The sequence below is a fragment of the Xiphophorus maculatus genome, chromosome 19, assembly GCF_002775205.1.
Source record: "Xiphophorus maculatus strain JP 163 A chromosome 19, X_maculatus-5.0-male, whole genome shotgun sequence".
Taxonomy (NCBI): Eukaryota; Metazoa; Chordata; class Actinopteri; order Cyprinodontiformes; family Poeciliidae; genus Xiphophorus; species Xiphophorus maculatus.
Window position 1 is genome coordinate 9,493,908 of NC_036461.1, and position 25,537 is coordinate 9,519,444.

At 37.5% G+C, this 25,537-nt stretch overlaps 1 protein-coding gene across 1 annotated transcript; it reads right to left on the minus strand.

The window, feature by feature from the left end:
- Nucleotides 1-356: 356 nt before the first annotated feature.
- Nucleotides 357-24,685, minus strand: rasgrp1 (RAS guanyl releasing protein 1). Its single transcript, XM_005797756.2, has 17 exons — nucleotides 24,453-24,685; nucleotides 23,313-23,488; nucleotides 15,022-15,127; nucleotides 12,829-12,891; nucleotides 12,610-12,741; nucleotides 11,376-11,529; nucleotides 11,036-11,209; nucleotides 9,501-9,617; nucleotides 6,753-7,028; nucleotides 6,281-6,361; nucleotides 5,335-5,439; nucleotides 5,099-5,208; nucleotides 4,621-4,765; nucleotides 4,468-4,504; nucleotides 3,941-4,072; nucleotides 2,995-3,320; nucleotides 357-2,899 (listed from the first exon to the last, which is right to left on the minus strand). The coding sequence occupies exons 1-17, from the start codon at nucleotides 24,584-24,586 to the stop codon at nucleotides 2,762-2,764; spliced, it is 2,406 nt and encodes an 801-aa protein (XP_005797813.1). The 5' UTR covers nucleotides 24,587-24,685; the 3' UTR covers nucleotides 357-2,761.
- Nucleotides 24,686-25,537: the final 852 nt, after the last annotated feature.

Below are 25,537 nucleotides of genomic sequence, written 5' to 3' on the forward strand. Positions count from 1 at the left end.
TATTTCAGTGAGTACAGGCTGCTTTTAAAGGCTCTAGTCTCAATAATCTAAAGTCCAACAAAATATGCCTCGTGTACAAAATCATAAAATACAACTTAATCATGCTGAATAAAGGTGAAAAGGGGTTTTAAGTTAACTACAAAACAAGATAAAACCACATGACTTTGATGTTGTCATGCACTTTTGTTTGATACAATTAGTTAAATACACATACCTCTAATTGGAGAGCCACATATATAAAGAAACTTCCAATTAACAGGTAGAATGAAGGTCAATAATCACAAAGAGGCAAGATGCCTGTTCTCATGGGGTTTTGCTGACCCCCGATGGCCACATGAGGTAACACTGGAGCTACATTATAATCCAGCGTGCACATTATTTATTAGAACAATAAGAGAACAATACATGGAGGTTGGGGTTTAAACTAGACAATTGATATGGCATAATATGCGTATACCTTGTATTTACAGTACATTAGGCACAATTCAAAAACATGGATCTTGACCATCATTCACAGTACAACACTGCTACAGTAGACCACATAGTAATAAATGATACAGCTACACAACAAAAAAAGGCAGTTGTGTAGGGGCATAAATAAGTCAGAAAAAGTACCACTATCGTGTACAAAAAAAAATTCTTATGCAGTATAAGAACTATGTAGTGTTTCAGACAATAAATATTAGCAATGCACTGAAAAGGAAAAAAATGTAATAGAGCAACAACAGTTCTGGAGATCGAAGTGGTCCATTTTTTAGAATGGAGATAAAATACGGTGGCCTCTTATCGTCGCTGGTAGTAACTTATTTGTCATATGCTTCCTGCTGCACACGTTTTTCTTTATGCAGCAACCGTTTTCTGCTTTATTATGTTTAACATAAATATTTAACTTCACTAACTGATCAAGAATTGATCAAACACATTTGCTATACTTTCTTAAATACTGCACTTGCTGATTGGATCATGGCCTGTCTTTCATGGGTTTTGACAGAGGCAAAAAAAAACAAAAAAACATTTCACCAGATGTGAGAAATACTCGCTCCTATGAGAAAAGAGTTTGTCTGTCCTAACTAGGCATGGGCCGGTTACTGCTACTAAGCTTTGAAACTGATGGATATTTCTGTCCAGTCATTCCTTCTGTTCGAAATCACTTTTTTGATCAGAAGTTTCTCTAGCTTGTTTGGAACATAAAGTAACTCTGCACTTCCCTTCCCTCAGTTGCCGTGCACTGCTGGTCAGTTGGCTGCAAGAAGGCTACTCCAGTCTTTCCTTGCTTAGCAGGAAGAAAAATTCTGCAGTTTGGAAATATTTCTGTTAAAATAAAAAAATATCCCAAACAATTATGAAAAATAACAAGAAAGCTAACTTAATAATTTACTTGTTTAAGAAACACTTGTTTTACAGAAACACAGGTAGTTAAATCTAACTTTGTCAATAACTTAGTATTTAACAATTCAGCCACGCAACCCCAGGGCTTTCATGTGTTTTGAACAAATATAATCCATGTTTTCACGCCAAAACTCTGCATTTTCCCATGCGAAAGAAGTGCTCGCTGATAATTTAACAGAAATATCTAAACAAGCTGCAGCAAGTCAGTTCAGGAGCAGACTTTGAAGGCTGACACAGAGAGGGAACCTCTAGGCATGTAGTTTTTTCACAGTTAATAACACAGAAACTCCTGAACCAGAGCTACAACAAACAATGATAAACATTTAAAATCTATTTAAATCTAATTTAAATAGATGGACATATTTCAGATGTTTAAGGATAAAAGAATGGAGAGCAATTTTTAATATATCTTTCGCGTCTTTCTCAAACACTATAATCAATATAATCAATATATTTAAATATTTTGGCAATAGTAAGAGTGACTGTTGTATTGTTTTTAAAATGTAGAAAAAATTCAGATTTTTTCCTATCCTGTTTCACAATTCAGTTCAATATTTTTCCCCTAAATACAGTGATTACATTTTTACTTAGCATTAACATATCAGAATCTCAAACTGGCCCATGCCTGGTCATAACTGTTTAACTTGTTTTCATAATGTAGCTTAATTCTGATGCATGCCACTGAAAATCATTCACAAACTGTTACTTCATCCTGCAATGTAGTCTTAGAAAACTCATACACAATCAGCACTAAAACTTAATTTCACTTTTCTCACATTATACCAAGTCACTCGACTCTCAGGATAGAGGTGCATCTCAACAAAATGAAATACATAATTAGTTCAAAAAGTGAAGCTATATTGCACAGAATAATAAAATACAAAGTGATATATGTCTGTGTATGGCGGCACAACATCTCGCAAAACTCTCCAAAGCTTTGAAATGGGCTTTGTGTCGCAGTCCTTTGCCTCCTTTAATTCCTGTTGTTTGTGGACTCACTAGAAATTACATTCATTGAATTACCTTAAATGTCTCAATGAGTGTCTGTTAGGTAAATGGTGGCAGTCAAACACATGACTGCTTAAGCCATTCCATAACATTCCTGTTTATAAAAAAAATACTATTGACAGACACTGAATTTTGGGGGTTTTATTGCCCATACGCCACAATTCCCAAAATTAATAAATATTATGTGTATAATTAATCAGTTCCCCTGCCACTTAGATGATTTAAATAAACTTTTCAATGATATTGCAATTTATTGAGATGCACCTTTTCTTGTAAAACATGTTCACTGTCCATGATCAATAAATTAAAATTAACATCTTCCACCACAGGGCATTGACACCAGTCTCTCTGCAGAGGTTCATCTCTAAGAGGAGGAGTCCTCCTCCACCACAGGATGAAGAGCATGTTTCTTCAGATATGACTTCAATTTCTCCACTTCCAACTTTGTCTCCCTGAGTTTCTCACGTAGTGCCTCATTGTCTTGTTGGAGTCTCAGGTTTTCCTGAAAGGAAAAATAAAAAGGTAAAGATTGGGTTTTAGCTAAATACAATAAATGTTCTGCATTTAAAGTCGGTGAGGCAGAAATTTTGTACTCACATATTCCAGAGATTCATAAGTGCATTTGCTCTCCTCCACTGACTCTTTGGGTTTTTGCAAGACAGAGGCTCTGTTCTCCCACTTGGCACAGTATCGTTGTTTTCTCAAGGGCACGGGGCTGGGGCAGGAGGGGAGGATGGGTGGGACGGGGATTAGGAGAGAGGACTGAAGGCGGCTGGCTTCAGGCGCCATCGAGGATAACTGAGGTCCCTCTGTCTGGGTGTAGCTATGGACTCTTGCAGGCCTCCAGTTGGGTGTGATTGGAGATTCTGGGCTCCAGTCCCTTCTCCCATCTGATGGGTAAGGGAACGGACACTCTTCTGAACCTAAGGAGAGCCATCTTATTATTAATTTCTTCAAACAGACAAATAGAAAGAGAAACATTGTTCTTTTTTTGTGGTGCTATGTCACTTTCATATCTTAAAAGACATCAAACACCACAAAACAAAATGACTAAGCTCTGTACGTCATGATTAGCCAGACAAATTTGGCAAAACAGTGCATCAGAAACAAGCCCACACATTTTAAAGTTAATTCTTGGCAAGTAAGTTTATATTAAGTAAAACTGAAAGTTAATCTGTTCTGAAAATAGTAGCTTTCTTGCAGAAGGTGGGCAGCTTTAAAAATTACTGTAAGTGAACCAGTTCCCAATGACAGCTGGAGGGAAATTACCTTCACAGCGGACCTTGAACTCAACAGTTGTTTTGTTTCAGTTGCGGGGAACTTAACTTAAAAATGTAAATTGTGACTTTTAGCTTCGTGTGGAGTCTGGCTGACAGTGATTTCAGGAAATAGTTTGCGTTTTGAGATAAGGAGATAAGCTGAAAAGTCTTCACCACCAGATGGCACATGTAACAGAGCTCTACTTTCAGTTAGTAGTGAAAGTAAAAACAACGTGTATGAAAATTAGACCGCCTCTGCTGGGAACGCAATCAGAAAAACCCACCCTCTGAGGTGCTTGATGCAATCGGAGTGGAGCTCGGTGTTGGACTGTCAACGGTGTTGGTCGATCGGGTGTTCTTCTTGCACTCAAACGCCACCTGATCCTTGCACAGCTTGTGGCAGTTCATGCCACAGTCTGAGCAGACCAAAACAATGCACATGTTAGAGCAGGAAGTTCACCTCGCATCAACAAACTGACATCCCACTTCTCAATGAACACTATCTCTTCTGCAAATGCAACTCTCAGACCGGTGCAAGCCTACAGCCGAGCAAACAAATACTTCTTTCAGGTCTTCTGCAGGACGGGGGAGGGGGAAATCTGTTGTTCAGAGTACAACAGTCTTTCTTTTTTTTTTTTTGTACTTTGTTCCTGTGCTGCAGGGTTCAGTTCGCAAAATGCAACTCAAAAAACCACAGCTCACCTCTCCTGCTCCCCACTACAAAAATGCATGCACCTCTCTGTGTTTCTAAACACGACAGTTGGCCAAAGATAGACATGGTGGAGTGAAACAAGACAGAGATAAAACTTACCCCTGCATCTATATCCTTGTTTGATGACACCCCATAACTGAAAGTATGCAAGAAAGAAAACTTATTAATTGATGCAACAAAACAGAGAAAATCACCAAGTTTAGTCATGCTATTAAAAACAAGTTGTTCTTTTTTTTTGTAACGTTTACTTACAAACCCTGAGCAGTTGTCACAAAAAGTGGGTTTCATGTAAGTGGTTTCCTGAAAGTTGTGAACAAAACCCAGGCCCAATTTGGAGCAGATAACACTGGCTCGCATGAAATAAGCCGTGATCTCCTCTCTGCTTACAAGACCTTTCCTTTAAAACCAAAAAAGGACAAACATCCATGAATGATACAGTGTTTAAAAGTAAACATCTTTAAAATTTATTTTCCACATAATTCCTTTTATATGCACCTTCTATTAATATCTACACCAACTCATCTACTTCATCTAATATGTTATTAAAAGTAGGAACATGAGCTGTTTGGGTTTTCATGTGACTATTTATAAGGTGGTTTATTGAGTTCCTTCTGCATCTATTTTACGCTTCCTGTTGCTATGTTCATCAACAAATACCACTTTTGCTTCCTCTCCTCTCCGAAGAGAAATGAACCAAACAAAAAGAGGGTGCAACCTGTCAAATACCCACTTCTCTTTGTCCATGACACAGAAGGAGAAAGGAAAGCTTGCAGCAATTTTCTCAAAGTCGTCATGAGAAATAAATCCGTTCTGGTTTAGATCATAGTTCTTAAACACAGACTGTAGGAGACGAGAAGAAAGCACAATTGTTATAATGATGTCAGTGTGCTTTAGCTGCAGCAGTAGACTGCTGAAATGAACGCATGCGGATGTGTATGCCAGCAGTTTAAAAAAAGAAGCACTTACATCTACCATCCTCTGCACATGTTTGCTGATGGTTCTAGGATCGGGTTTAGGAGCCACCCCCGAAGCCCAGTCCACATAAACTGGAGGTTTGGAGGGGGTTGCTGGCTATTAAAAAAATGTTTTATGTATATTGTTAAAAAAATTTACTTGAAGAAGGAAACAATATTTTACACACACATAATGCTGACATCGAGCAACAGTTATACATTTTAGTATTAGCTCCTGGGTGTCTCAGCAGAAAACAGCTAAACAAACACAATGACTGTGCAAACTAATGTGCCCTTCACAAATCAAAACTCTTAATACATTTTTTATGAACCAAAGCGGTATTGTGTGCCTTGGACAAAAAAAAAAAATATATCCAAACTGACACGTCAACAATCTTTTGTGTGGAAAAGTAACTTTTAGTTGTCAAGCTAAACTAAGCTAGTGCTCTACAAAGTTATTAAAAAAACACAAGATTATTGATTTTCAGGCCAACCTGGTGACATTCTTCAGTGTTTTCAAAGTAAATTTCTTGGAAATGCACATTTTTAAATTAATTTTACATTTACAATATTCAAACTGTGACGATGAGATCCTACTTAGACCAGCAATATCCTTTACTGGATTAAAGTTCCCAAAGTACAGGATGAATAAATAAATAAAACTGGCTAATTTTCTTTTACTTTTATTGGAGTATTTGCAAATTAGTTCAACAATATGATGGAAGCATTAAAAATGTGGAGAAAACTGTCAGAAAATGGTTTATGATTAACTAAATCAAGCTCCTTCCATAAACATTTTAGTTCTCAGATCTAAATCTGAATCTGATAATAACTGTGCTGCAAACACCTCCAAAGAAAGTGCAAAGAGCTTTTTAGACATTACCAGTCAGTTCCTGTATGTTTGATCAGGGCCGTATTTCTAAGTGATGTACCTGAGATTAGCATGAGGTGTCACTCACCGGTGCTTTACAGTTCTTTGGTTCCCGTGCGTAAGACAGCTCATAAATCTCATCCTCAGTATAGTAGAGGTCCAAGGACAACTGTGTGAGAGAACAACATGAACACATGAGAGGTAAACAGAAAAGAATATGCCCCAATGCCAGGATTTCTCCTTGAATTAAATGCTGTGTTAAGGGGAAATTCAGTTTCACAGGACAATTGTTATGTCTCATGGGCATCCTGTCCTTTGAGTGCGAATAAAACAGAGATAACACAACAATACAGCAATCTGAACTCAGTCTCATTCACATTCAGCTCGATACCCACACACTCATAGATCATGGGCTCTCATCACACCCACACATAACAAACTGTATGCTGTAACAGGCTCATTTTCATTTATGTATGTGTCTACAACTTAGTGAATCACATCACGCTGCGCAATATTTCACACAGTCTTAATATTCAAAGTTTTGCTGAGAGGTTCATTACCGTCAACAGATGAACAAGGTCCTTATTTGCGTCCAGTTGGGATGGAATCTGCTGCAGCTGAATGAGCTCATTAATGTGGTTGTAGAGTGCCTGGAGCTTCTGGACATTCACCTTGTTGTCATCCACATAGTCTGACATGGCTTCGTTGACGGAAATAAGGTCTTTGAGATGGACACCAAGGATTGGGATTTTAAAACCCGTCACTTTGTTATAAGCTTGTCTGTAGTTGTCATAGTTTCTGCAGGAGGACAGCAGGTCCGTCATCTCGTTTAATACCTGGGGAATAGATTCAAAGGTAAAATACACTAGAGTATATCTGAACCTTAATTATTTTTCCTACTTAATTGTTAAGTAGGAACAATATGATGAATACTAAAAGGGGTTTAGTAATTATTTCTATTCTGTACACTGTTGGACATTTAATGGACAGGCAACCTGTCCAGGGCATACCCGATTTTGCGCAATGACTGCTGGTAGTTAGTACCAGCCCCAGTAAGGACAGCATAGGCAGATGGAAAAAAATTGCCATTTTTTTCATGTTTTTGTCTGAATTTGGTTTTAGCTCTTATCTCAGGCCCCATTCACTCCAGATCAAGATATCTTAATGATTTTCAGGAACTACTTGTCTGTTCAAACATCCTTGAATCACAGTATATTCAGAAAACCTCCTTTCAGTGCTTTGTTCTCACTAAATAGGTTTTTATGCAGCATTTTCAGAATTACCATAATGCTGCCATGATGGCTATTGTCGCTTCACTAGAATGCTTCCTCAACCTGTATGCACAGGCGCCAAATCCTATTTTCCATATGTGGTAAGTTTCTTTCCATCCATTATCAACTTGGAGGAAACATCATCAGTATTTTCATGAATATGTCAGGAAAGCTGAAACTGAGCCTTCCTGATAAGCTCACACAATATTTGCTCTTGTGTCTTTCTTGGCCCCCTTATTCCAAGACTTCTCTTTGCATTTTTAAACAGCAGAATAAAAAATTCTTTACTATCCCTATCCTTTCAGCAAACGGCATGTATGCGCAATTTGGGGATGTGGGCCCTCCTCTCCATCTTGGAGACCTACTTAATGGGGAGCACATGGGATACCAATCTCTGTGCGAAAATAACCTGAGCATGGTGGATATTATTTTACTACAGCAGCTAATATTATGCCTTTCATTTACTTAGTGAGTTTATTTAGCATTTGACAGGGCAGGGCCATTGCTGCGATCAGGGTACTTCACGTCGCACACAGGACCCAGATATGCACTATGATAACAACCACCAATTTCTCACCACAGAAGATTTGAGCTTCCTCAAACAGTCAGCAAACTCTCATGCTCCACGGCACGCAATGGAGAGAGAACCTTAGTTTTACACCACAGAAGAATTTCATAAGATCCGGCAAGCTCCACGTTATGGCAGATTGTTGTGGTTATGGTGTGGATATAATCTGGTGCTAAAATGCCTTTCATGGGACATTCCTATTTAGATCACTAGTTTCTCATTTTCTGGAAGAAATTTCATCTTTATTCATAGTATTTGAGAATTGCTGATATGTTTTGCTAAGTGTTGGTCAAATTCTCCAGTTGTCCCAGAGAGCTCACTCTGTGCCTCTTTTTTTATTTCTTTTGGCAAGTGTTGATTTCTTGATCGTCCTTTATAAAAGGAAATTAGTTCATTGTATGCAGTAATTTCTTTCTTGCAGCAACATTTAAAGATTTTATAGTCACTTATGACTCATGCTGACAATTATTATTGTTGTAAAATAACAAAATGTTTTTTATGTTTAATTTCTGGGGTATTTTTGACAAAATGTTGTGGTTAGGCTGCTGTTGTTCCTCTTTGGCAACTTATATAGCAAATACCATGTTTCAGTCATAAACCCTGTAAATACAAGAAATGTAAAACAAAAATTTATTAGACCGTCATTTTATTGTTTTTCAAAGCAGACAATTTTAAAACCAGCTGTTGATGTTGAAAATGTCTTTGCAGCCACACCTCTCTTAAGAAGAGGAACTTTAACTGTATACCTATAGAGTTTGAGCTACATTATTTTAGTTAAACCGTTACATGTCAAATATAAAAAAACATGCTGACGCATGCCTGTGCTTACTGGAGTAATCATACTGGTTAGAGCAGAAACTAAAATCACAAAAAGTGATCTGAATGCTGCCATTTTTTAAAATACCAGATTTTTGTTACATTTACATTTGCTATTGTGGTGAATAACCGTCGAATTGTCTTTGCTAAAAAGTGTCTTTAAATTTCTTGTTGGTGTGCCCATATTTTACTTCCATAAATAACTGATCTCATGCGTTTCTCCTGATTTTGTCTTCCTCACCAGTCAAATCCTTGTAGAAATACTTGGTTTATTAACTAAAATTCAAGCTGCAGACATTGCTACTCTTGATTTTTTTTTCTTGGGTGGACACTGTCTGCAGCTTCCTTGTACTCTCCTTAGCTTTTTTGCATATTTTTCTTTATCAGTCATGTGAATGAATACCCCTGTTGTGAACTACAACCTGGAAAACTTGTAAAACAGATTAGCAGCTGTGTGCAGTAGTATCTGCATGCAAGTAGAAATTCAACCTCAGTGTGCAATGTTACATGCAATGTCACATTAATTCAGTCAAAAGACCAGCAATTTGCATAGTTATTAAATTACAAGTGAAAGCTGTTTTACACAATTTAGGTTCATGGGAAAACATTAAATCTGAGGCATTTTTATTATAAGCGCCTTCTTTAAGGATTACCTTGGTGACCTCATTGGGTACATGTGATGTGGTGTCTTTCAGTCTTGATATCGAGCTGTGACAAAGCCCTCCCACCACTGCCATTAGTGTGTTGTAGTTGTGCATAAGATGTAGACACTAGGGGAAAAACACACAGAGAAAACACACGTATCAGTGAATTCACATCGGCGGATAAAAAACACGCACAATTAAATTTGTTCCAGGTAGCCCTGTTATATAACTCTCAACACTGATGTTACATAAGCCACTTATATTGTTGTCTTTTTCTTGCTGCACACTGATATCTCACTCTTTTTGGAAGCCCTTTTTCTCCCTCTTTTCAGTTTTCTAATTTGTGCTGTCACTGAAGCATTATGGTGTGAAATTCGTTTCCACACCCATGGGTTTCGAAGTTGACAGCAATGAGCAGCAGCAGTCTGGTGCATTACTGTCAGCGTGAGAGGTCCACCAGAGTACAAGGCTGCCTAACGGCTCCCTGATGCTAGTGTATCACTTCTCAGCAGGCTGCAAGCAGCTTCCCTTTGGAAAGCTTTTAACAAGCTCGGTCTGGTCAGCGACGGCAATCACAAGTCAGTTTTCAATTTTTCAGGACACCAAACTCCTTGCCGTGTTAGTTTCACTTGACTACTTCAGTTACTTAATATTTTTCTATTTATTAAAAGTTTATCTCATTAATAGAAACAATATCGCAAAATATGCTAGATTGATGTTATTATGAAGAATTTGCAGAATACAGTGCCTTTCAAACCCCTGAACCTTTCAACATTTTGCCACATCATAACCACATGTATCCCTGTATTTAATCACTGTAGGCGACAGACCAACACAACATGATGTGCATCAACTGTGAAATGGCATGAAAATTATACATCATTTTCAAAATGATAAATGTGTAGATCCATCCACTTTTCATTAACCAGTTTTTCTGTTCATGCTGATGAAGAGCCAACCCACAGCACGATGCTGCCACCAGCGTGTTTCATGGTATAGACCACGTGTCAAGCTTAAGGCCCAAATCTGGCCCGCTATAACTATTTATGTGGCTTTATTTTAAGTAAATAAAATTTCGTCCGTCAAAAAAAAGCCAAGTCAAATAAAGTTCAATATTTAATTTTAAGGAGTATTCACCAAATGCAGAGACAGCTGTTTATCAATATTTTAAAAGTTTGTTAATGGGTAGTTTTATCAATACATTCTGCCACCACTGGCCCTTGGAGGACATTTGTGATCTTGATATGGCAGATACGCTTTCTTGCAACAATTCAAATATCTTGCCACTTTTCCGTAAAGGCCACATTTGTGGAGTGCACAACAAATAGTTGTCCACTAGACAGATTTTCCTACCTGAGCTGTGGATTTAACATCATCCACAAGTTTAAGAGCTATTCTTAATTTACCTGTAGCAACTGCGCCGAGTTTTTAATGAAATCATTCATGTCATTCATGTTAACAATAGCAGACAGGATGATGCAAAGAGGAAGTGTCTCGAGTTCTGGTACTATAAAAGTAGCAGTGGGGGTTGAGTTAACCACTACCTTTGCAACGTGGATAAACTTGGTGAAAACCTCAGCTCTCAGCTGAGTTGTTGGCCGACTCAGCACCATCAGCTGAACCCACTGGGAAATCCCATTGCACAGGGCAATGGAACGCTCCAGCACAGGGATGTCCTTCATGCAGCAGCTTCGAATGTAATTTATATAGTCTATAAACTGACAGAGAGAGCAGAGAGAGGACCATCAGTTGCTGCATGGAAACTGTAAGGGATTTACCACAAGGGGAAATATTTAGGGTTTGCAAGAGAGTATTTTCAATCAAGCTAAAGTGTGAAGCATAGCCAGAGAGATATTTTAAGTTCATATGAGTGCACATACTCACTGATATTCTACAAAAGGATTTAAACTCCAGGAAAGTGAGGTGATCAGCCAACTCACTGGGTTCCAGGTGATCAAAAAGAAGAGAAACTTTCCTCTTTTTACTATAGTTAGCTTGAATCTTCTGGCTGGCTTTCCACGACCGTTCTCGTTCATTTCTAAAACATCAACACAACATATCTAAATCAGTAAGCGTGAAACAGAGGTGGTAATTTTAAAAGAGTGAAAACCGCTGCTAATTTAATTAATAGTAAACTGTTCAATCTAGGCCAGACCTACTGCTAACAGTCTTTAAACAGAAACATTTGACAAATTGTTCACATAATCAGTTAATCAAAATGACTAAAATCTCTCCAAATAACAAGCAACGTTGTTTTGACTTATTTTCTTGACGGCCATATTTTTAATCTCACTGCATGCCACCAAAAATGTAGCAAATTACTTATTTGAAATTAAATGAACATTAACCATTTTGTGAATGTCAAATAGGAGGAGAATAAAAAGGAGACAAACAGAAGTAGGCCTCACTGTGGAGCAACTTTAAAGGAAAAAAAAGCTGTTTTGTTTTAAACCTTTACTTCACACTGCTTAAAATTGTGCCACACCCACAGAGAGACTTCAGTCACTTTGTCATGACAGTTGTCTGACACTACAAGTGAAACTGACAGCATAACCTACTTTCTAATTAATCTGGCTAAAAATTATCTGACAACTTTCTGGAATCACAAAGCATTGGAATTTCATTACAAGATGATCAGTGTATCCTTAAATGTAGAAAATTAAATTAAATTGAAGACTAAATGGTGACTTCTTGGCAAAAAAACCCTGCCTTGTCCAGACATTAATAGCAGCACATGTAAAACTAACAGACTCTTGATCCCAAAACAGCACCACAAAAGAGAGTTCTGTAGAGAAAAGCTACTATTTTTTCCTAAAACATTCAAGAATTCCAACAAAAATAAAAACTGATTAGTTGTTTTAATATATTTGTTTAACATATAATTATAATTCATGTCATAGTTAACATTGACTAGTCATGGTTGCTCTAAAGTAATCGGGCTAGAAATGTACTAGTCAGGATGCAGTCATGCTGTTGGAATTTTGCAGCAACCACAAGGTGAAATTGCTTTTTGTTCCATGCTCTGGATCGTGACTGATTTCAGGACTGCAGCAAACTGACTGGGAGTCATGTAGGCTTCATGTCGCAGTTGGCCAGCTGGTAAGAAATTAACACTTACATCCATTTGGTCTCTAGGAGAGAGCAAAGATGCTCCTGTCCGTGTTCTCTGAGCAGATCACGGAAGTCGTCCAGGCTGTCGGACAAGCTGTGGGGCAAGCGGAACATCATCCAGAATTCCTGAATCCAATGTCTGCAAGTTAGAAATGGCAACAATGTAACTGACAGAAAACAAGAGTTAATTTTTAATCTGAACCTAGAGGGTACGTGTTACACTGACCTGATGAGGTAGCATATCCTCTGGCATTCTGCTGGCTGTTCATTGTCCAGAGCTGTTTTAAAAGTAAGCAGCAGATAAGGAACTAACAATTTAATTTAGCTTGTTTTTCAATAAAATATACAGATGCCCAGCATGACAGGTATGTTTTGAGTAAATTCTGAGCACATGGATGATTTACCTGCAGGGGATCAAACTCATTAATACAAATTTAGCCCAGTGAACCAAAAGGCAAACACATGTGACATTTGGTTATGTGGGAGGAGGCATCTGTAACTCCGATGAGCATCATCAAATGAATCATTCTGGCATGCAAAGGAAAGTGAACAGCAAACTGCACAAAGAAAATACACAACCCATGTCTAAAGCAATGCAGAATCGCTGAAAGCCATTGTTTGGTGTCAGGACACAGGAGACATTTAAACCAGCAATGTCTGCCCACAGTGTAATTATCATCTCTGTGCTGTGGATAACCTTCACGTTGCACATGTTGCTTACCAAAACAATACGCCATTGATTTATTTACAGGAAACAGACACCATTCCATTCTCACACCAATGAGCTTTGCAAAAGTATTCACTGCTCCTGAACTTGCTCACACTCTGCTGCAGAATGCTGCAAGAGCGTCAGCTTATTTTACAGGGGATTTTATGTGGTAGACTAACTCAAAGTAGGGCACATTTCTGCATTGAAAGTTAAATAATAAATGGATTCCTAATTTTTAAACTAATAAAAACTGAAAGTATAGAGTGCTTTCATATTTAGCTTCCTTGAGTCAAAATGTTTATAGAGCCACCTTCTCCTGTAATTGCAGCTGCAAGTCCCTATGGTTATGTCTTGTCAACTGAATTCTTTGGTGAATAGCTCAAGCTCAGTCAGACTGAATAGAGAGCAACCGTCAACATCAATATTCAAGTTAATAAATATCCTCTTTGACTAGGCCATTCTAATGCTTGATTATGCTTTAATAATTAGCAATCAATCTCAATTATTCTAGTTGGAAGCTGAATCTCCACCCCAAGACTCTCCTTGACTTGTCTTATCAGTTTAGGTGGATAGTCATGTCTTGCTAGGTTTGCAGCTGTGCTGTACTCTTTTCATTTTCAGATGTCCAAAGCTAAAGACACTGTTTTATAATCTAACCCTGCTTTGAAGGTTGTTTTCCACAACTTTTTTCCTGCAATCTGTGCAGTGGTTCTTGGTCTATTGCTATTTGTCTACTAATATTCTCTAAAAAAAACCTCTGACACCATCACATAACATTAAGTGGTCTATTTTTATTTAACAGCGTTAAAGTAAAGGGGGCTTCATGTCACATTTTACATATTTTTATTTGCAAACCACATTAAAAACAATGCGGCTGTCGCATATTAAGATATGAATGAAAAATATGGCGTGTGAGTACTTTTTGTAAGTCACTGTAACTAGCCTAAATGTATGGCTCTTTATGGCGATCCCATTGAGAAACATGTAAAGGCTAACTACATCATTGGAACGGAAGACACTCGCATGATTAGGCAGCGATTGGGACAGTTAATGACTCCCATGGCTCTTTCTTGATCCTGAATTGATTATTTGTATCTTTTTTTCTTTATCCCAGAATGAGAGGGTTTAAAAAAAACAAAGCACTGATCACAGGGTTTCTGTGATCAGTCGCAGGGTCTGTGTCTAAATATAGTTGATCACAGGCAGAGGTAATTAACACCTGAAACCCAAGTAGGGTACTGTACAGGGGTTTGTGACGCCATTGTCTCTTCTTTGAAGAGAAGCTAAAATTATAGGCACTCCACTACCATCAAAAGACAGAAAAAATCGTCTTCTAGGTGTGAATCAGTGCAAATGAAAAGAGTCTAATCAAGCATATTAAAGGAGACCAACAACAGTCAGGTAGTATCCTCCCTGTTACTGAATGGATGAAGTGCAAGCCTTAGTGAAGCAAAGTTGCGCTGAGAGAAGAAATGAATGCAAAATGGAGTACAGAGAGAGAAAGCAGGCCACTTGCCCATCAAGCTTTACACTGACAGCTGAAAGATCTGAGCCAGGAATGAGCTTGACTGTGCGTTGCTGTTGACAACCGAGCCCTCAGCGGGTCCAGTGAACCGGTCGTATGTTCACTTTTCTGCTCATAACAAGGGCTGTTTGAATCAAGAGACAAAGGCGCAGTGTGTATTCTGCTGGTGGACTGCTAAAGGATATAGATTGATGAGTTTGTCCAGCAGGTCACTGGAGGACATGAGGAGACGATGCATGGTCAGGGTGATGTTCAGCAGGTGGCTGGTCTTTCTCACGCAACCATCTGCATCTGAACAGAAAACAAAAGTGCAATTAGCTGAGCGTAGAACACATTTTATCAGTGACGGAGTATGTACCAAACCAGCGTCATAGAATTGAGATGTTGCTAAGTTATGCCTATTATTAAGCCAAATGAGAGAAGAGAGCACATATGTGCGAACAAATTGCTCTGTACAGATGTCAAATTATTTTTTTTCTTTGACTGCCATTTGAAGAATATAGAAACCATTTAGGATAAAAATTTAATTATTTAAAAAAATCACCAGTCTATAAGTAATTCTATTAAAATGTTTTTTATGTGATACAAAGTAATGCATAATGATGAAAGGAGAAAGACTTGGTTTTCCTTTTTTTTCCCCAAGTTAAAAAAATCAGAAAAGTATTGCATGCATCGGTATTCAGACCCTTCAAAGTGTGACTCCTAAATAAAATCAAGTGCAACCAACTGTTTTAAGAAGTCACCTAATTAAGAGTCCTGCTGTGTCAGAATTAATCTCAATATAAATTAGGGCAGGGAAATTAATCAATAACAACATATATTGCAATAAACACTTGATCAATATCGATAGATAATATGTCAATAGTTTCACTGAACTCTGATCCCAAACTGCACAGCATTCTGGGGGTGGTAGGCAGAGCAAAGGCTTTATCTGCTCAACTTTGCACGACCAGCTACGCAAGATGGGTGACATAACTCACTAAACTTATTTGGTTACCTAGCAACAACCTCTTGAGTAACATGTGCAGCAGCAGTTTCAGGTTTTGCTACCCTGCCTCATAATTGCTTAAAAATAATAAACAACGGCATGTAGTGAAAGGAGAAAATGAGTACAACAGATTGATAAAACAGGTAAGATCACGTCACCAGTATGGCAGTATTTCAGATATTTTAAACAAAAGACTAATCAATAATTATAATCGATATCAACCAATATGAAATCCTTATATTGTGATACATTTTTTAGCTATATCGGCCAGCCCTAGAATAAATTCAGTACTTCTGTGACAACCTCAGAAGTTTGTTAAAGAACATTTGTCAACAAACAGCATCATGAAGATCAAGGAACGCAGCATATGGGTCAGGAGTCAAGTTGTGGAGAAGACTTTTAAAAAAAACAGCATCACAAGTTTTAAATGTGTCACACAACATTGTTTAATCTGTCTGTCATCAGAAACTTCAAAGAGAATTGTGTTGCTGCAAATCCTCAAAATACAGCTGTCAGGCTAAACTGAGCTGTGCAGAACTGAGCTCATGTTAACTGTGGAGCAGTTTTAGAGATTCACAGCTTAGTGGGAGAATCAATTGATAGGACAAGCATGAGTCGTGCACTCCACAAATCTGCTCTTCATACGTAAAAGGCAAAAAGAAAGAAAATGTTTAAAGAAAGCCAAAAGAAGTTGAGTTTAAGGTTTGCTGCTAGCTGTGCATGTGTGAATGAATGAAAGGACAAATTTGAGCTTTTTAACATACATGCAAAACACTATGTATGGAAGAAAACCAACTATGAATACAAATGCACATCACACTATCAAATGTTTACTTTAAAAAAGAATAGAAAAATAAAATACATTATGTTGTAGGGTTTCTCTACTGTGGGAGAAGGAGGATTAAGAATTCCTTAAAAATAAAACCAAAACAAAACAAAACATTACTGCTAATTACAGCATTTCCAAATCTGCATTGGTATGTAAATCTTAAATTAGACATTTGCCATGTCTGTGGCAAAAAATGCATCACTGTAATTGCTGTGAACTTTATACATGTTTTGCGTACACTTCATTAGTTGATTAAAGAACTATTTACTTACATGAAACAGTTTTTTTTAGATCAGATTGACATGCAAATAATTTGACCACAAAACTCAACGTCAACCGCAGTTTTATCAACATGATTATTCTAAAAGTTATAGGCAAAAATTAGATTATCAAGTATTTGAAACTGGAAAAAAGCTTTGACAGGCTTCTTTTCTAAAACTTTAACTGGAAGGTTAAATAAGTTTATGTAAATTTTCGTGGTAACGGGTTGAAAAAGATTTACAGAATACCGCAAAAAAAGAAAATTTCTTTCCACCAGTGCAAACAATGTTTGACACAATTACTTGAACTGGGTAAAACAACAATTCATACACATGCTTTAGTCATACTATCCGCTGCAGACCCTGCAGCGGAAGGTTTACCTTTTCCTCTGATTGTGTGAGCCTCTGATGCTTGCCTGTCTCACTACCTTTTTCACTTCCTTTTTCCATGCATGAGCAGAACTTCCTCCCTTTGTGAACAGACCACCTTTCCTTATCTTGACTGTGTGCTGCAGCTGACATCTTGAGACACGCATAGACAAAGCAATTCTTTCCCAGCCACAAAATAGCATTAGACTGCATGTACACAAAACATGACACGATTTCATAAAAATCGTTGAGGTCTTGCTTAAAGCAGAACACAGCATATCTTCAGGAAATCTTCAAACCGCTAAAACAGGGAATTAGAGGTTAACCACATAGAATCTTTGTTTACTGGGAAAATCATTTATATACTGTGGGACTTTTTCACCCTTGTACTCTACAGCTTTATAATCAGAAGTCTGTAGAAATGGAAAATCTAGAGAACAAGCTTGAATAAAAAGATTTGCAGCTGCCTTGGGACGATCAAGGCCATCAGACATTTGAGGGGGCCACGTTTAAACCATATTACCTTGAAAATACCTCAGACACCATGGCAACATGCTTTCCTATCTTTGTTATCTGTAAGCAACTAACCACTCCTGCTGCAGCTGACTAATCTGGCCTACCATATCGTACATCGGCTGTGTTTCTGTTAGTAACATGCGGCTGCTACCGTCTAAACCAAGCGAGGGATGATGACCTCATCCATCGAGTTATTGAGAAAGTAAAAGAGACTAATTAAATGATTTCTCAGTTTCAAATGATGTAACTGATGAACAGCTTTAGTGTATTTAAATTATTGCATTTCTGCCAAGTTCTTCTGCTCAAACAAAATTATTAGAAACTTTTTTTTTCTATAGCTATCACTTCGTAAAGAAATCAGCTGCAGTGTCGGATCTACAACAAGATGTCATGACTTTATCTGGTAAACAATTGCTTCACAGCATTCCAACCACCAACACTCCCTGTGCAGGGTTAATTGCAGGAGGAAATCCTTTCTGGACCGTCTGTTAGTGGTGGGAACATTAGGAAAGCTGCCGCCCAGCGAGTTGGAACCATGTGATACTGGTTGGTGATAAACACTTAGGAGCGCACACTCTGACTGGCTCGCTTTTAAGGTTATCTTAAACATTCATCAGCCGCTCCAAACCTGTGTGTTTGCACTTTTCCTTGTTTTGAAAGAGGCTATCAGATGGGATGATCCCTTTATTTTGTTTTGGTTCAAGTAAGTGGGGAAAAAGGATATCTTTTTGCTCTTTCAATAATTCTGTGTTCAGACAACAAGTTGATGCGACCAGCTTAAATAAGTTGTTAAAAGATTGCTTTTAATGTAATTGAAAAAAGTAGTCAGTACAAAAAAGGAATACATAAATAGTACTTGCTTTACTTTTGGGTACAATAAATGACCACATTTTAGATATAAATGTTTGAAATAATATACTGTAATGTAAAGTTGTAAATCTAACGTCTTCTGAAGCAATTTAGACTTTAACTAAATTTGGTTTAGATACTTTGATTCAGAAGCTGGTAGGGTAGATTTGAATTTAAAATGACCTTCCTCCAATTAATATGACAAACTATGAGAATTGTAAATTGAGAAAAATTAATTATAATTTTATATAAAAAGAATAATCTGAAATACATTTAAAACAATTATCAGTTGCAAGAATGAAGAACATAAACTATTGTTTTGTATTAGTGCTTGCACAAAACACAACCACTTATCTTTTTATTTTGATAGTTATGAATACGTATACATACAACTTTGTATAGATTAACTACCTTAAAAATACCGAATTAATGTTGCACAATAAACACCAATCAGACTTTACCTGGCTAATACTAGTTTCTGGTTTCCATTAAGGCTGGGCCTGCTGATTCCTAATTATTTTTGTTTTCTCAAGGGACCCTAAATACAAAAAGGAAAATAATGTGCTGCAGGTTTCCTGTCAGAGGTGGTGTTGTTATTTTGATTCCAACAGAAAATAAAAGAATTACATTTTCCCCATGTATGCATTAAGGAATGTGCTCCTAAACTTTATCAGATTTTTTTTTTAATGAACTAAAAAGTTACATATATGTACAAGCTGCTGGTTGATTAATTTACAAATGATAATGTTGGGAGTTCTTTGCTTTAATGCATTTAATAAACAGGGAAAACCATTCAGATATTTCAATATTTGTCTTGTAAATTACAAATCAGTCGATTATGGGAAAATATGAATATTCTGAGATCTTCCTGGTACATCTCTAATCATGAGTAGACAGAGTTTAAGTAACCTGCTTACAATAAAAAATAGTAAATATTTTACCCAGTATAGGTGACTTTTGTTCTCATGACCTCGCTCTAAAATAATTCTCCAATAAGCTCAGTTGACACACATTAGTGATGGATTGTGGTGTCGACAGACCATTAACTCTAATGAGAGTAATGCAGCACTGCCCTTCCTCCTGCTGCTGAGCACTGCCAGTCAGATGGGTAAAACACAGCCACTACAGTGTTATTTTTCCAACAATTACAACAAACCCAACAGGTTTTTAAATTCATATAATAAATTCTTCTAGTCTTGAAAACCACAGACAATCATATCATGGAAACCACAGAAGTGCCACCCATCCCTTTCATTAAGGAAACACTGTTTAAAACTACAGTTTTAAGTAAGTAGCAGGACTGCTACTTGAACAGATAGCCTGACTAATTAGACAGCTAATATCCTCCTGACATACTACTGTTATTCTACAAAGAAAAGGATAGATAAAAAAGCAGTTTTTTACCCAAGATGTGAATTCACTGGTAACATGTTTATTCTATGTTTGCTTTTTTTTTTTGCTTTTTTTTACTGAAATCAAAGAAACCATAAATAAAGATTATCAATAGGAGTATTACAAACATTATTACAATCAACATTTTTTGATTTGCAACATCAGGAATATTTGTCACTTTTCTGTTTTAACTAAATTAGGACATGTTGTACATCTTTATTTTTAAATTATTTGTTAATACCCAAAAGCCATGAAGTTTTTGTTCAAGCTTGCTATACATTGAGAATCACATACCAGCATTAACAGCTTTCTTGTGAATGGAAAATAATTTCCAAATAAATCATTTTCACAGATTTCCTTTTCTGATAACTACAGCACATGGACAATGTCACATTTTCTCTTTTAAAGAAACAGGCTCATGCATTTTGTGAGCGAACTGCTCAGCTCGTAGTGCTGTGGGGGTCTGAGGAGAGTGATGATGTCAGCCATTGATCCACACCTCGCAGCGTTCCTGCATTTCAAAGGTTGGTAGGCATCTGAGGGCTACAGTTCAGGGAGCTGACCTTTCAGTTTGGCCAAGCTTGAAGCTCTTCTAATGGTAATCTTTTAAACTGCTCTTACGTGTGCTCTCACATTTGGGGAAAAAAAAAGGTGGCAGGACTTGTGGACCACGGGGGGTTCATGTGTGATGTGAGCCAAGAGGAACCGATGTGTTTACTATCAAGAAAAACCATTCGAGGAAAACCCCAACCATAATATACTGCACAAATAGATTATATCCTGTGTAGAGATATAAACATTTTTTAATAAAAGGAATGACAGCCAATAGGATCTAACATGTTACTAATCTATAAGTCTTTCCATATAGCTTCACTGATAAATTCTGTCTCCCTGATAAACCTGATAAGAGAGGAAGGCTGTCATTACAGCCCACTTCTTCTTTTTCTGCAGATAAATGCAGTTATGAAATGTCATTTAATGTGCAGCCCATCGTAGCACATCTCCACTGCTTTTGCTGCATTTGTGTAACCAGGCAACGGCCATCTGAAAGCTGTCTCTTCAGAGACACAATCACCATAACTCTGAGAGCACTCCAGACAACTTGATTGAGACAATGATCTTTGACTGATCCAACGGCAGCCTACGCTATCACCACTGTGTCTTTTTTTTGGGTACAGTAAACCCTCTTTACAACCATGTGATGGACGTAATGCATGAATGGTGCCTGGAGTAAGCTGAAACCTTTCCTCTCCAACACCTCCAATTTCTGAGCACAAAACGTCTTCCCTTTTTCTCAAAAGCATTCTCATTTCTGTGAGCTATTTTAAAAAAACATGATGGTGGGATTTTATAATATAGTCACAACTCTCTCCACAGATATTCAAAATGGATATTTGTAAATGTTATGTCTTAGAAATCTAAAGAAAGGCCTATTATGACAAAATGAAAAAAAAGAAAACAGTAAAGCTTGAAATTTTATATAAAAGATAAGAAAACAATGTAAAAGTATCAATTCTGAAAAATGTAATCTTGATCAGCTTTTATTTAAATGTCAAAGCTTTGAGGTTGGAAGGCTACTAATGTTTAGGTCGCTCCACAGACATTTCAGATTCAAACCAAGAGAGGAGCTCAGAAGAAATTTATTGCCGAATAAAAGATTTCTTTAAAAAAAATTTCGAGGGGTAGGAATACTTTTTACATCTCACAAAAAAGAAAAACTGATTCCCTGTTGAAGTTTTCATGAACTTGTCTTTAAGTCAATTCACCATGTGCTATATCAAATAGAGCAGGAATATTACAATTTTACTGAACCAAAACAGCACTTACTCTTTACTTTTCCATTAAACTAAGCACTCTGGATGGTCTAATTATTCAAGTTTAGGGTTACATTTTGATTTAGGATTCAAATGATCACAAAACATATAATCGTCAAAACAAATTTAGTTTACTTTGCATTGTATTCTGACATATTTCACAATTGTGCTCTAATATTATAATCTCTGTCATGTAAGTGTTTGATTCCACCTCTGTTGCAGGCTAACCCCATGTAAGGTGTGACCTCTTGTTCTGATGTCAGTTCAAATAAAAATGGCTGACAGTGGGCGTGCCGTGGTGGCGTAGTGGTTAGCGCGACCCGTATTTGGAGGCCTTGAGTCCTCGACTCCCGGACCCGACGACATTTGCCGCATGTCTTCCCCCCTCTCCTTCCCCGTTTCCTGTCAGCCTACTATCATATAAGGGACACTAGAGCCCACAAAAGACCCCCTGGAGGGGTAAAAAAAAATGGCTGACAGCACAGAAAAACAGATTACAGATTACATTTTTTGTCAGGTATTTTGAGAGAAGTTTAAACAAGAATTCACATCAAGGTAAGTTTCATGTTTGATTCACCATTTTTCCAAACATTTGTCATTTTTTTTAGTAATTTTGGCTAAAATACGTGTCAAAACTATTTTTCCACAATCAAGCTGCCCTACAATAACTAAAATATAGGCCTAAGCACTGGATCTTACTGAAACTACATTCAAACAAATATCTAACAAAGCAAATCAAAACCAGTCAGTAGGCAGCAAACAAAATAAATGAACAATAGCTTCAGCTTTGGGCATTACAAAGTCTTTAATCAAGTCATCAATCTTCATCACAAAACCTTCAAACACTCCCAATTCTCCCCTTTCATTTTCCCAGTTGGGTGTAGCTAAAGGTTTGCCTTGCTGAAGGCTTAGAAGATGACAGTTAAACTGGTTCAGCTCATGTGGGTGGAGTTTGATTGACCATAAACACAGCATTGCCTCTTGAAAACCAATAAAAATGCAGGAAATTATCTCAAATTGTGGATTATGGAAAAAGGAGGCAAGAATGCAGAAGATTCCTACGTCAAACAGCTAAACAGGTCTCCCATTTCAGAGCAGCAGGCACTGCCCATTGAACGTAAATGCAAATCAGAAATGGAAAAATCATTCATGGCCATTTTCCACATTCCTACTTCAAATGATATAGTTTTCAACATCAACATCAATTAAAAATACAAACTTAGGCCAAATTTTAAACAAAATCAAATTAACTGGCAGCAAAACAAATGTAGAAGAAATAAAGCAATGCTTTACACTTAAAGATCGGAAAGGAGGTGTTAAAGAAAGACTGCTTCTGCCCAAAATTTAAAACATTGTCACCATTGTTCCTCCATAACAATCTGCACGTATCTGGTCTGTTATGTTAAGGCGGGATCTCAAATTCTAGAACACAAAAAAATAATAATCAGCATGGACTTACCAAACAACTCCAGACAAGCCTGGATGAGTTCTTCCCAGCTTGCTTTGGTGAGATGTCCCAGAGACATTATTGATTTATTTGCAGTGATCGGGGATGAGACGGGTTTGTGGAACCTGTGAGGACGGCGAGGAGGAGAAACTCTAGACCTGTTGGGGGTATATCCTGAAGTCACCCTCCTTGGAAAAAAAAGAAAGGAAAACAAGTGTAAATTGGTGGAAGAAGAGGACTTCCTATAGGTGTATCTTGACATCTTATCTATGGCATGAGTGGACATTAATTACAAACAATAAAACCTTTACGAATAAGTACATGTGTTGGTGTGTGGGGCAGAGGTCAAGATAGGTGAGTGTAAAATTAAAATGTGATTGTTATTCTTTTGTGTTTTTCACACATTTTTTTATCACAAAAATACGGCTGGTCAAGAACAAATTTAATAAACGTATGTATAATTAAGATGAGTCTGGACGAGAATAAGATTTAATTTTATTTGCTAGCAAGTTGAGGTACGGAGGGTGTCAGAATTTGAGAAAACTGGCAGCATTTTTGCATCTTCTTAGCTGGTGATTTTATATTGAAAATCAGATTTCTGCTTTTCTTATCCTAAATTTTGCCTTTTGTGTACTTTAGAGCCAAAACGTAAATAGCTCTTGTTTTTCTTCTCTTTTGTTTTCTTCTCTTTTGGCACTGCTTTCTGATGTCAAAATCCAGGTATCAAAACATGCAAAGACCATGTGGACAAATGATGTTATTTTTTCAAATATGGTTTGCTTCAGATTCTCCCATAAGGTTGCATATTGTTCTAATTTCCTTCCTTTAAATCTGGCCAGCACCAAAGCAGAGCAGACATCCAGTTAGTTCAAAATCTAAAATGACCAGCAAATAAGTTTCAAGTTAGGTATAGCTAAGCAATCCAGACTGACGCACAGATCTGAGGCTTTAGCTGTGCGTAAAAACGCAGGGAAAACATTCCGCCTCTGTTTTAGGGACATCTGAAGCACCTTTTCAAGCTTCGATAAAGAAAAAAAATGCTTTATGCTTTGTGGTAGAAAGCATAAAATCCAGACAGTTGGTGGGGAAAATATCTTCAGAAACTCCTCTGTAATGTTTCTAAAAAAAGAGAGAGAGAGAGACTGAACTTACATATCGTCTGTTCCCTTTTCGTCTGCCGTTATGCTTTCGTTTTGGTTCTCCTTTGACTGACATCCCATGGCGAGGTACTGGGCGACCAGCGGCTCAACCAAGCTGTCCATCTGCGTCCTCCTCGGTGGGAGCATTTCATCGCTCTGCTCGGTTCGGCTCGGTGCTCCTCCGCGGTCTCAGTAGCATTGTCCTGACTCGTCAATGAACATTACACAATTAAGATTCACCCAGCCTGTCGGAGAGTGGGCGGCCGCTCTGCTGTCGGGTATGTCACTCACCGACTTTCAATGGTCTCTCTCTCTCTCTCCCTTTTTTTCTTTCTCTGTTTCTCTCTCTCTCTGGTTATTTTCCCTTGAGTCAGCCGTCATGTTCTAACAGATTGATATCCTTCTTAACAAGTTGAAACAAGCGAACTGCTGAAGGTTGCTTCAACAAATTATAGACTTCCATTGTTTTGCGGTTCAGCCAGTAGTGCTGCGCATTTGATTATACAGAGCCTTGCAAAAGTATTCATGCCTCATTGGGATTTTTCCCACTGGGTCACGTCATCCACAAACTTCAAAGCATTTTATTGGGATTCTACGCAATGAAACAACACAAACTGGTGCATAATTGTGAATGGGAAAGAGATGACTCACAGTTTTCTATTATTTTTCTTGTAAATAGGATTGTTTTAGGAGTGTGGTGTGCATTGAGTGGATTTAGAACAGATGTTTCAGAATGCACTTTTTAAAAACTAATTTCAATCCATTTTATATACGTATGGTCCTGTTCGATTTTAGTTCATTATTCAGGTTCAGAAAAGTTTTTATCTGAGGAGACCCAGCAGATTGCAAACTTTCACATGAAAGATTCTGAGCATGCATGTGGCAACTGTGGAGAGGAAAAACTCCCCATTAACAGGAAGAAACCTCCAGCAGAACATGGCTCAGTGCAAGCAGCCCTTGCCATCACAAAACTGTGAGCATATACACAAAAGGAAACAGAAGAACTGATGTAGGAGTACTTTCTATGTTAAAAAAATTAAATAGTAGGAGATGGAGAACTTTTAGTTGTTGGCAGTGGTATCTCAGCCGATGTCGGCC

Bases quoted from the DNA above. Each gene is read 5' to 3' on its own strand.
- rasgrp1 (XM_005797756.2), bottom strand. From the start codon at position 24,586: ATGCTCCCACCGAGGAGGACGCAGATGGACAGCTTGGTTGAGCCGCTG. The intron at 12,742-12,828 runs GTCAGTGTAACA...TCTAACTTGCAG, and splicing joins AGGATATGCTACCTCATCAG to ACATTGGATTCAGGAATTCT. The intron at 7,029-9,500 runs GTAATCCTTAAA...TCTATTCCCCAG, and splicing joins TACCCAATGAGGTCACCAAG to GTATTAAACGAGATGACGGA.